This window comes from Camelus bactrianus, chromosome 13, assembly GCF_048773025.1.
Source record: "Camelus bactrianus isolate YW-2024 breed Bactrian camel chromosome 13, ASM4877302v1, whole genome shotgun sequence".
Classification (NCBI taxonomy): domain Eukaryota; kingdom Metazoa; phylum Chordata; class Mammalia; order Artiodactyla; family Camelidae; genus Camelus; species Camelus bactrianus.
Genome location: NC_133551.1, coordinates 22935748 through 22948609, shown reverse-complemented (window position 1 = coordinate 22948609; position 12862 = coordinate 22935748). Strand labels below are relative to the sequence as shown.

Below are 12862 nucleotides of genomic sequence, written 5' to 3'. Positions count from 1 at the left end.
CATTCACATGAGTCAGATATTTTCAAAGACTACTCCCAATAGAAGAGATTCATCCACATACTTCTTCCCCAACTTTCCTTGTCAGTATCTTCCAACCCTGTTTCTTCCAGGTCCCTGACCACCCAGCTAACCCATTAGCAACTGCTCATGAATGAGTCCGAATCTATACTTCTGGGTTATCTCTCATTCCAGACATGATGGAGAACCAAATGTATTGCTCATCGTTCTGCCCAAATGAAAGTTCAGAATGAACAAAACAACTCAAAAAGTTAGAAGAAAATAGTAATGTATATCAAATATCTCAATGAAGGAGGAATTTCTTAGCAGAAAAGCAATGGAAGAAATTATAAAGGGAAAAATTGTCTATACAGAAACCTTTTTGATATCAAAAAAAGAAAGATTGGTAGCAACTAAATTATTGTCATTGATTTATAAAATTCTCATAAAAACAGATTAAAAACATTAGAATGCAGAAAAAATTGTGTAAAAGGTGTAAGCATCTCAAAATATAGAAAAAAAATGAATATATTAAATCATGTTCAATTTTGAGAGTAATTTTTTAAAATATAAATTTAAGCAATAGTCATTAGATTGGTCAATAGTAATAACAATAACAACAATAGTAATAATAATACATTATAGAGGTTAGTAGTGGTAAAGATTCAGCAAGACTGGGTTTTCTCATATACTGTTGATGAAATTAAAAATTGGTACAATTCTGAAAAGAAATTTGGCAATATTTATGAGATCCTTTAGACAGTTTTCCTTTCTTCCAGTAATTTGACTTCTAAGGATCCACTTTGAGGAAATAATAAGAGACCCAGAAAAAAGCTTTATGTATGCTATGATGCTCATTATAGTATTACTTTTAACAGAGAGATAACAGTATAAATGTTCTTTTTAAAGTTTAAAGGAGATGTCTTCTGAGTGTACTGAATTTGCACTGGAATTTGGTATTTATTTTCAAGTTAAAAATAGGAAGTTCATATTCGATTGCAGAACTTAAACTGACTTCTGTAGATTTAATATAAACTCAATCACTATGTATCACAAGGCTTTCATGGCAAAAAAGGTTCTGAGCACAATAGATTTTTAAAATGAACTCTTAAGTTGACTTCTGACTAAGATAACATAAATGTGTAAATAATTTTGTAGGTATTATAATAGAAGAATGGAAAAGAAAAAATGAATCTAGGTTAGGGAGGGAAAGGAGGGGCTAAAAGGGATATAATGAAAAGTTGACAAGAGAATAAAAGACAATTTTGCTTCTTTGAAAATAAGATTTTAAGTATGTTTAGCCTGATGTTTAAAATCTATGAATAATGCTTTATAATTTCATATACTTTACAAAACACTTCTATATTATGTTTAATTCTTACAAAACTTTGAAAAAGATTTGGTATTTCCAGTTAACATACAGATGAAGAAATGGTAGCTTTAGGAAGGTTAAACTACTGACCTGCATATTTATGTTCTGTAAGGCACAGATCTCGAAATCAGTAATATATGTAATGGTTAGGGACACTAGCTCAGGAACCAGGCTGCCTATGTACAAATTCTACTGGCTTCATTCATGCCTCAGTCTCCTTAGAAGTAAATGGAAAAAATAATGATGTCCATTGATAGAATCATTGTGACAAATAAGTTAATCCAAGCAAAGAACTTAGAACATTCTTGGTATGTTAATAAAATATCTAATATTACACAGGTATTTTATAATTGGAGTTTATACTTGTGTAATGTTTTATACTTTATAAAATACATTCATATATATGTTTGATCCAGCCAACTCGAGTTAGGTAGGGTAGTTATTGCATTATATTTTTATATATGATTTATTAAGAAATAATCTGCTTAAATTCATATAGCTTTTAAATGATAGAGTAAGAAAAGCTATTTTCTGATCCGAAATTTAGTGTTTCTTTATGATTTCATTCCACTAAAGTGCAAAATAAGACAATATGTAAGTTTATCATTTTTAAATGTGAAGTTAAGTTTTGACAAAATACTTACAGAATTAACATTTTTATTTGGTCTGGTTATGAGAAGTTATTTTTTGTTGAGGAAAACAAGATTTTTCCTTGGATTATTAATAGTTGTGTCCTAGATTTCGTGCTTTGAGATCTTATGAGGAGGAACTAGAAAGTATTATTATTAATGTTTATACATTTTGTTAAAATTTTTTTTTAACAGCTACATCCTCATCTGCAGTTTCTGCACACTCTCCATCAGTTATTGTAGCTGTTGTAGAAGGGAGAGGGTTTGCCAGAGGTGAAATAGGAATGGCAAGTATTGATTTAAAAAGCCCACAAATTATATTGTCTCAGTTTGCAGACAACACAACATATGCAAAGGTAAGTATTTATACTTGTAGGAAATGGTTCATCTAGAGGGCACTATGCAGATTTTCAAGTCCGTGCTTTTCTAGTTAGTTTACTTTTTGGTAAAATAAAGATTATTCATGATTACATCAATGTAGGTTACTCTGAATTAAAATAAAATTGTTTTACATTTGACTTAAATTTTTTAATATATTTTGCTCTGAAATAAAATGCTTTGCTGTTACTTGAACATTCCAAATTTATATTAGTTTGTAAAATTAATGTCTTCATATTAATAGTTCCTGGACTGATTTCAAAGATAATGTATGTAATAATGCTATCTCCAAAGGGCTGTTTCCACTGGACTGTATTTGAATTTTATTTTCCAAAGATAAGGGAAACTTGTGTCTTAGATCAGTCATAATTTAGTCTATCAACTTGTTGCCTTCCCTTCTTACCACTCATCGTTAATTTGTGTCACTGTCCCTATTGTCATGGGAATTTGTGTGACTTAATCAGATAGAGATAGTCTGCTCCTAATCGCTATATTCTAAAAAGTTATTTGACCCAATTACTATTATTAAAAGATATTAAATATTATGTTATTTTTAATGTTTTATTGTTCTTTATTCCTTTCCCTTAGAAACCCTTTGTGTTTCCCCCTTACGTAGGCTTCCTATTCCTACCGAATAATTAATTTTTAATATACCTAACAACCTGCATGATTAATAGTACTGCATACTAACTTTATCCCTGGGTATTTCACATTTTTATGCAATTTAAAAAGAATAGGATAAAAGTTTTTGTAAAATACAGGAATGTTTGGCATATTGATTGAGAATTTGTGTCTAGAATAGTTCCAAGCAATAAACCTTATGTTGTGAAAAACGTCAGTGGTAAAGCAGATATTTCTCATCTGTGTTTTTGTACTTTTCAACTTCTAAGCTGTACCAGTTAGTGCCACACTGATTAAATCACCATAGTTACACTATTGAATGTATTTGTTTTTCATAAACATACTGGATAGATAGATAAAATACTAGGTAGATAAAATACTGTGTAGAAGAATTTAAAAAGTCTTTTTTTAGAAATATATATCTGATACATTCAAATTAATTTTGGGGCTTAGAGCTGATACAAACTATTGTGAATAAAATATAGCCTATGTTTATAATATTTCATACTTACAATTTTATAGGATATATGTTTAACATATCACTATTAGAAATATATTTTAATTGAAATATATAATTAAGACAGTTGTGTTTTTTTAAATCTCTGAATTAGTTATAAGTACTTATCTCTCAGAAAAATATGAAACTTTTTTGGTTTTAGAGAATCCTAAGCTTACATTTAAGAAATTGTTTATTCAAATGATTTTTAGGTGATCACAAAACTCAAAATTTTGTCACCTTTGGAAATAATAATGTCAAATACTGCTTGTGTTGTGGGGAATTCAACCAAGTTGTTTACTCTGATCACAGAAAATTTCAAGGTACGTGACTTTTATTCTCAATAGTAATGTTTAAGATCTTATTTATTTAATATCCATAATATTCTAAAAACAATAATTTGAGTAACTTTATATTTACCCTGAAGTACTCACTAAATACAAGTCTTCAGCTAAGGAATTATTAATACATATAATAAAAATGACAGACAGTCCATTTATTTGATCTTGTACCCTTGAAATACTTTAAACAAAAGGAAAAATGTTTTAGGTAATAAGGGGGTTTCCCATAGTATATAGGAAGCAGACCCTTTGAGAAAGCATGGACTTCCTTAGGTATAACTCCTTGGAAATGAGTTATTGTGGTGCCAGACTAAATTTAAAGTTTATTCTTGTAGGGGATAGCAGTTATCAGCAAGTACTTTTTTTGAGGAGGGTTTGAGCTGTGTTACAGAATTATTTCAGCTTCCCCTGGCAGCATGATCTCACAGCTTACTACTCTAGCCTCCCTCTGGGGACTGTGACAGGTAATCCTCCAAAGGTGAAAGCAACATATATTTACTACACTTGAGATGTAAGACAGTAAGTATAGCCTGGTGCTTAAGAGTAGAGGAGTCACACTGCTCTGGTTTCAAATCCTGATTCTAAATGACTTTGTGCAAGTTAACCTCTTTAAGCTTCAGTTTTTGTTTTTGTTTTTTTTTTGTCAATAAGATAAGGATAATAATAGGATCTGCCTCCTAGAGAATTGATATTTTATATAGGATAATCAGAAATGGTCTCATTATGAGGTTCCATTTGGGCAAAGTCCTGAAGGGAATGAAGGAGAGAGTCATAGAAGTATTAGGTGGAAATGAATTGTAAGGAGAGGGAAAAATCAATATTATTATTATTATCATTATTATCACATTTACCATAAAAAGACTTTAAGTAAATAAGAAGCAAAATGAAGTGGAAGGAGCATGGACTTTGTAGTCAAAGAAATTTAAATTCAGGTCTCAGCTCTGGCATGTATCAATCAGATGATACTAGAAGAGTTACTTGACTTTTCAGAATTTGACTTACAGGAAAATTGTAGTTAATACAAGACTTATATTATAGGTTATTGTAAAGATTAAATGAGATAGCTGTTCAAACAATATTGGCATATAACAAATTTTCTACCTGCTTATGATTTTTTTTTTTGGTCTTACAGCTCTTTCACAGTCCATTGTTATTATATTATCCTTCTTGCTTATTACTTTTATTCAAAGTGGGCAGACTTTTTACTTCACAACTTCATGCTTTTTTTGTGCTCTTTTTAAAAAAGTTCCATTATCTCCTTTTCTTTATTCTAAATAAATCGAATTCATCTCATGTAGATAGCATTTCATAGATTCGATAGCTGGAGTTGGTGTTTTTGTCTTTCTCAATTAGTATATTACAAAGACTTACCCTCTCTCAGTTATGATAGAGTATATGAGGCTGATGTAAAACCTTTGTTGCTGCTGTTGCTGTAGAATAAAATTAGTAGAAGGCAGAGACTCGTATGTTTATTTTTTATTATTATACTTAAGATTCAGTTAAATTTCCTGTGAGTATGACCTAATAGGAGCTACAGACTACTATAATTCACTAAGCAAGACAGATCATCATTCTTTTTTTATGAGTAACTAAGATAACTTATTTGACTCTAGGAAATAATAAATAATGAAAAATAAACTTTATACAGTATTTAAGCCACCTACTTGTGTACTAGCATATGTTTAGGAAAGTAGTTTCGGGCAAGTGCATGAAACTTAAAATTTATTTTGAAATTAAAAATTCTTTTCAGAATGTTAATTTCACTACTATCCAAAGAAAATACTTCAATGAAACAAAAGGATTAGAGTACATTGAACAGTTATGTATAGCAGAATTCAGTACTGTCCTAATGGAGGTTCAGTCCAAGTAAGTATGATTCAGGGGAAGTAATAAATCTCTAGTGTGTGTTCCAGGGGGGGCAAGGTCTTTTAAAATGTTTTGTTCTTTGTTATGTCCCTACCACCTAGAAAAGTGCCTAGCTCATAAAACATGCTTAGTAATTATTAAAATAGTAAAATAGCTAACTAAAATTTTTATGTAAGGCATATCTGACTAACTTAATTTGCGTAGAATTTCTCCAAATTTGTCATAATCTATTGCCCTAATGGTTGATGTTCACTTTACTGTGGGGTGAAAAGCTCCACTAGCTACAGTAAACTGGAAATGTGAGGGCACAGAAGTGAAACACAGTTAGAGCTGTGTTCTTGTTACTTTATCCTGTTACTTCTTAAAGATTCAGAATGAGACAGGGAATGATATTTTTGGAATGGATATTTCTAGGACATACTAAACAGATGCTTTCTTTGAGCCAGGTTGGACCACTTGTTTACTGAGTTAATCACAGCAACTGCCATCACCAAGATGAAAACACACTTTCCTATACATTGGGACTTCCTGACTGTACCTTTAAAGTTCTCAGACTTTTCAATATTATTTGAATACATACTTGGAATGGTACATCAAAAATTTTCACAAATTACCATTGAATGTTGTCTTCTAACATGTGATTTATTGGTGTCTGATATCCCTTTAAGTCTCAGACTTCAGAAAATTGTCTGTTTTTATCCAACTTACATTTTTAGAGGTTATTTAACTAGTTATCAAAAATAAGGAACACTTGGTATGCTTTTCCCCTTTCAATTTAAGTGATGCTATGCAAATATTTTTAATTTTCCTAATAAGATAAAATAAATGTACCTTTTATAGCAATAATTTTTTTTTTATTCTAAAGATTTATAGTGATGTATCATTGGTCACTTTACAGGTATTACTGCCTTGCAGCCGTTGCAGCTTTATTAAAATATGTTGAATTTATTCAAAATTCAGTTTATGCACCAAAATCACTGAAGATTTGTTTCCAGGGTAGTGAACAGACAGCCATGATAGATTCATCATCAGCCCAAAACCTTGAATTACTAATTAATAATCAAGACAGTAGGTAAGATCATCCAGTTTTTTTTCTTAAAAATATCAATATATTTTTATATGAATAGTTTACATTTCTTTAAATTATTCATTGGTGAAATATTGAAGGAACATATTTTTAATCATCGTACCATCGTTGCTGAACTGCTCAGATGTTTCTCCAAAGACTGGTTTTAAAAATATATTTGTACTAAGCAAGAAAAAACCCAATAGCCCATTTCAAAACTAGGCAGAGGACTTGAACAGAGACTTCTCCAAAGAAGGTACACAAAGAGCCAATAAGCACATGAGAAGCTGTGCAGCATCACTAGTCATTAGGGAAATGCAAATGAAAACCAAAGTTACCACTTTCCACACATTAGGATCGTTATTATCAGGTAAAATGGAAGATCAGCATTGGTGAGGATGCGGAGAAACTGGAATCCTAATCCAGTTATGGTGGGAATGTAAAATGATGCAGTCAATTTTAGAAACAGTATGGTGGTTCCTCAAAAAATTAAACATAGCATTGCCACATGATCCAGAAGTTCTAATTCTAGGTATATACCCCAAAGAATTAAGAGCAGGGACTCAAACAGATACTTGCATACAAGTATTCATAGCAGCATTATTCACAGTAGCTGAAAGATGGAAATAAACCAAATGTCCATCAACGAGTAACTGACTGAATAAGTAAAATAAGGTGTATACATACAATGGAATATCATGCAGCCTTAAAAATGAATGAAATTCTGATAAATGCCACAAGATGTATCAACCTTGAACAGATGCTGCTAAGTGAAATATAACAGACACAAAGGAAAATTATTTTCATCCCACTTATATGAAGTACCTAGAATAGGCAAATTTGTAGAGGGACTGGGGGAGGTGGGAACAGGGGAGTTACTATTTAATGGATTCAGAATTTCTCTTTGGGATTATGAGAAAGCTCTGGAAATGAATGGTGGTAATGGTTGAACAATGTTGCAAGTATACCTAATAGTCTGAATTGTGTCCTTAAAATGGTTAAAGTGGTAAAATTTGTGTTTTGTATGTTTTACCATAATAAAAAAGAAGTTATTGCATCCAGAATACTACAAAATTAAAATAGCCAGTTTTAAAATATTAAATACAGAAAATCTGTAATCATTTGAGAAGGTAAAAATAGTTGAATCACTTAGTCTTTGGTGTATGACTAGATTGCTTGTTTTATTGGCTTATTATTAGCTTTAGTTAGAGTACCAGGAATACTGACGGTAAGCACGAAAGAGGGAGAAACGCACACGTGTGTGTGCAGGAACACATAGAGTATTTATAGATTTCTTAGTGGGATACCTAATCTAGAATCAAAATGTTATTAGAAGATAATGTAATCAACATGTGGCAGTGTTTACAGCAGGGATAAAACCATATAGTTTAATATGGGTTCAATTTTGTACAGAGAATTAGTGAGTCATGTTTTTTCTCCTTGAGGAATTACAGCCTGGAGGAGGAGACACATAGTATCACAGTATCATTAACATGTGCTAAGAACACCAGGCCCTCAGTATCTGAGGGACCTTGCAATTGGTTGAATCTGCGGATGTGGGACCTGTGGGTATGGAGGGCCGACTGTGCTAGGCCATAGTATATAAGGGACTTAAGCATCTGCAGATTATGGTATCCGCTGGAGGTCTTGGAATTAATCCGCTGCAGATATGGAAGGATGACTGTATAGTGGTATGAAAGTTTGTGTAAAAAGTGATGGGATCCTAAGAAAGGTAGTTGGGCTTAGTAAAGGGGTAAAAGGGGAATAATTAGGAAAGGCTTTCTAGAGGAGATAATACCTGACATAAGTTTTGAAGTATAAATAGAAGTTACCCAGATAAAGAAGTAGAAAAGGTGATAAGACAGTGAAAAACAAAGTCTTGAAAGCATGATTTTCAACACAGCAATATGGTACATGTAGGGAAGCTAGAAGCTAGTTTGGTACAGTGCAAGGTGGGAACAAGTAATCTTAGAGAAAAATCTCAGCTTTCAGTAATTACATGTAACTTCAGATATCAATGAAAGGGATAAACTTAAAATGACTATAAACTTTAGTATTAAGAGTATTGAACAGAATAAAGAGTACTTTAGACAGTGGAAACCTTAATGTACTCAGTACCGACTTGAAAGCCGTAGTGTTTAAATATTTGTCGCTTTATGCATTCTTATCTTGGCTTCACTTTCCATTTTGTGAAATCTCCAGACAGTATTTACTCTTGCAAACTTAGAAGCCCAAAATATCTAATTTTATTATTTACTTTAATCTTCAGGAACAGTTTAGATCTATCTAGATAACTGTTGGTACTACTTTTAGTAAAGGTAGGAGCAGTGCTGTATACACTGCTTTTCATTATCCATCAGTAGAGTAACCTCAACACCTTTGCAGTTCTGTCGAATAATGATGGTCTAAAATTATAATCTTTTTAAGGAGTTTATAATTAATTGTAGTTATTCCTTCTCAACTTAGTGAATAAGTAATATTTTTTCTATTGCTAGAAAAAAGAGTTAAAATAATATTGGAAAAAGTACTCTGCCATTGACTTTCTGTGTTAAAATAACATTGGGTAACAGAAAATCAGTAAGGCTGGTAATTATTACAGTGTTTCATATTCAATTTTACTTCGTCACATTCCATAGTTAATCATTATTTACCATTATTATTGCCAAACATTGCTTGATTTCCTGCTGTATGTTAAATGATAGGATATTTGCCCTCTAGGAGTTCATATTACAGTTGAAAGGAGAAGTTGAGGTCTTTTCACAGACTTGAACCTAAGAATATTAGGTTAAAAGGTGGATATTCTACCTAGTGAGCTATCTGAATACCTCTAATGCTTCTAAGGATTTGTCACCTGTTCCATATAATGTTTCACTCATTGATTTCTATATAGCAAATGGCAAGTTTAGGTGTGCTCCTCACTTCCTTTGTTCCTGCAGAAGCCAAGTTCTCAAAAAGTAAAAGAACTGTGCCTGTTCTGTACCTATGATGAACCACCGCCTTACTCCCAGCCAGGACTTGATTTGAGTAGTTCCCTAAAAAAATGTTTAAATTGATGTATCAAAAATCTGGTAGTTTGATGATTTAAGAGACATTCTTATTTCCCTTCCTGTCTTCACCCAGATTCAGTGTATCAGTAAATCCTCTTGATGACTCAACCTTTAGAGTATGCGCCTGTTCTGGATCACTTCTTACCATTTCCAAGGCTGCAATCCTAACCCATATCTCCATCATGTTAGCCTGGACTACGATATAGTATAATGGCCCCTAAATTGTCTCTCTTCTTCTCCTATTCCCAACCTAGTGGTCAGAATATAATCCTTTTAAAACAAAAATCAGATCTTGAAAGTTTCCTGCTTAAAATCTTCCAGTGCTCTCATTACATTTAGAAAAGCATTCAGACTCTTTACTATGGCCTACAAGGATTTCTGTGTCCTGATCTCTGTCATCTTACTCATTCATTTCCCTTCATTCTTACCCTCATTTGCAGTCCTCCATCAGCTTTGATATTCTTTCTGGTTCTGGAGCCAGAAAGACTACCTGGGCTTAAATTACTGTTCTGGCCTTTTTAAACTGGTAACTCTTTTCTTACTGTTCGCTTACTTGGAAACCTTGGACAAGTTACTTAATTTCGTTGTGCTTCAGTTTCTTCCCTTATAAAATGTGGTTAATAATAGCATCTATTACCATTATTGTTAGAATTAAATAAGTTAATATATGTAAAGTGCTTAAAATAATGCCTGGAACATACTCAGTATTCAGTATGTGTTAGCTCTTCTCACCAACATTGGTATCGTTGTCCCCATCTCATCATTGTCAAATGGATGCTTTCTTAACTAAACTGCCAAAAACACACACAGGTCTTTCTCAACCAGCCTAACTAAAGTAGCCCTCCTTTTCATTCTCTGTAGAGTCCTGTTTGTTTGTTTTTAATAAACAGGACTCTGTACCTGAAATGATTTTCTTTCTTTCTCTTACTTACAATTCTCAACTTCTTATGTTAGAACAGATTGATTATAATAAATACTCATTTTATCAATGTAAAAGATGTTTCCCCCTTTAAGGATATATTATTGCTATCTTGCTATTATTGACGGAATGCCATGGACTAGATTATTTTATATTAGTCTGAGTATTGTAGCTGGTCTATGCAAAAAAGCCATTAACTAACTGCAAAAAAGATACAGTTGAGTCTTGTTAATCAAAGTGTGCTTCACTAATTGACAGCATACTTGGGAGTTTATTCAAAATGTAGATTCTCAGGCCTCATCCCCAACCTACTGAGTCAGAATTCTCATGTGATCTGTATGTGTATTAAAGTTGGAGAATCACTACTGTTGATTATAGGATTATTTTGAAAGTTAAATTGCAGTTTTCTTGGGTTTTCCTTTGTATACATAATGAAATTTTCCTAACTTATGTTTTCAAAGGAGTAATCACACACTCTTTGGTGTTCTAAATTATACTAAGACTCCTGGAGGAAGTAGAAGACTTCGTTCTAATATATTAGAACCTCTAGTTGATGTTGAAACCATTAACATGAGATTAGATTGTGTTCAAGAACTGCTTCAAGATGAAGAACTCTTTTTTGGACTTCAGTCAGGTAAATGAATATCATTTATCACTTTTACAAATATAAACTATTAAAAAATACATTTTTTTAACTTTTTAAAATTGAAGTATAGTTAATTTATAATGTTGTTATTAGTTTCTGGTGTACAGCATAGTGATTCAGTTATACGTATGTATCTATATTTTCCATATTCTTTTTCATTACAGTTTGCCATTGAATATAGTTCCCTGACATTGTCTTCTTACAAAGATACCAGTCATGTTGGATTAAGGCTCATCCTAAAGATCTTACCTTAACTTGATTACTTCTGCAAAGATCCAATTTCCAAATAAGGTCGCATTCAGATACCAGAGTTTAGTATTTCAAAATTTCTTTCTGGGAGACACAATTCAACTCATAACATGAGATAAAAGAATTGCCCTTGGCACCTGGCTATTTGTTCACTGGCATGGCAGTGCAATTTTCTTCTTAAATCTGTAGGTGGAAAGACAGTTTATATGCACTGATCCTAGTCTAATTCCTGGTTTCTAGCGGCTTGTTCTGTCTTCCATACCCCCAGTCCCTCAACCTCCCTACCTGTTGTTCTGGTAGTCTAAACCGAAGTGGTACATGAAAATCTAGAAGGCGTTTATAGCCTAAATATTTTCCTCAGTCCAATTCTAAATACCTTTAAATTAGTATAATTCAAGTATTTGGCCTTATATTGACTATAACTCTGCATTTCCAATGTTGTTGAGTATATTAATTTTCTCCATATATTCCTGTGTATTTAGTGAGACTTTGGGAAAGGTACAAAAAGGTCACTAATAACTGGTAACCCTTGTTCACAGCAACACCTCATCTCTCTTCTCCCATTCATTGCCAAACTTGGTGAAAAGCAGATTCTTGGCATACATTATCTTCTCTTCATCACTACATCTCAGTCTGCTGCAGTCTTATTTCTGTGCTCACCACTGCAATGAGATTGATTTTGTCAAGGTCACCTTAGCAGATGTTGTTGGTTCTCTGTCCAGATCTTCCTCGGTCTCTTTTACCTTTCTGTGTGTGCCTCTCCCTGCTCTGTGAGCGTTTGCTTCTAATGGCTTGCACCTGGACTCTTTCCTGCCCTCAGGCTCCTAGAGCACTTTGCTCTCAAGCACAGAGTGCCGGAAGTGCTTCGTGGCTCTTAAATGACTGAATGGTGTGGGAGTGTCAGGGTCCAGCTGTCTCACACTGATTTGGCAAAAATCATGAATGCAACTTAAAAGTCCAGAAATCTTCTACAGGATTGGTTGGAATTACCTTCCATGGGACTTCGCCTGAAATTATACTTCTGCGTGGCTTTGTCCCCTTTCCTGTCTTTTTCTTCTTTACTGGTTTCTCTTAGAAGTATATTCTTAATAAATCACTTGCACAAGAATCCTCATCTCAGAGTTCTGCTTCTGGAGAACCCAGCCTAAAACACTCGCCCATAGTCTCAGTTGGTCAAATTTACCAATTGGTAAATTTAATGGACACATATCAGTTCTCCTACGTGAAATCCAGCT

General features: G+C 32.9%; 1 protein-coding gene across 1 annotated transcript in view; it reads left to right on the top strand.

Moving 5' to 3' along the window:
• MSH4 (mutS homolog 4) overlaps nt 1-12862 on the top strand; it is a 56875-nt gene that overhangs the window by 8139 nt on the left and 35874 nt on the right. The window contains exons 3-7 of the mRNA XM_010963390.3: nt 2194-2354; nt 3706-3816; nt 5585-5700; nt 6599-6772; nt 11194-11366. Of these exons, the coding sequence (XP_010961692.1) occupies nt 2194-2354; nt 3706-3816; nt 5585-5700; nt 6599-6772; nt 11194-11366 (735 nt within the window). The remainder of the gene's footprint in view (nt 1-2193; nt 2355-3705; nt 3817-5584; nt 5701-6598; nt 6773-11193; nt 11367-12862) is intronic.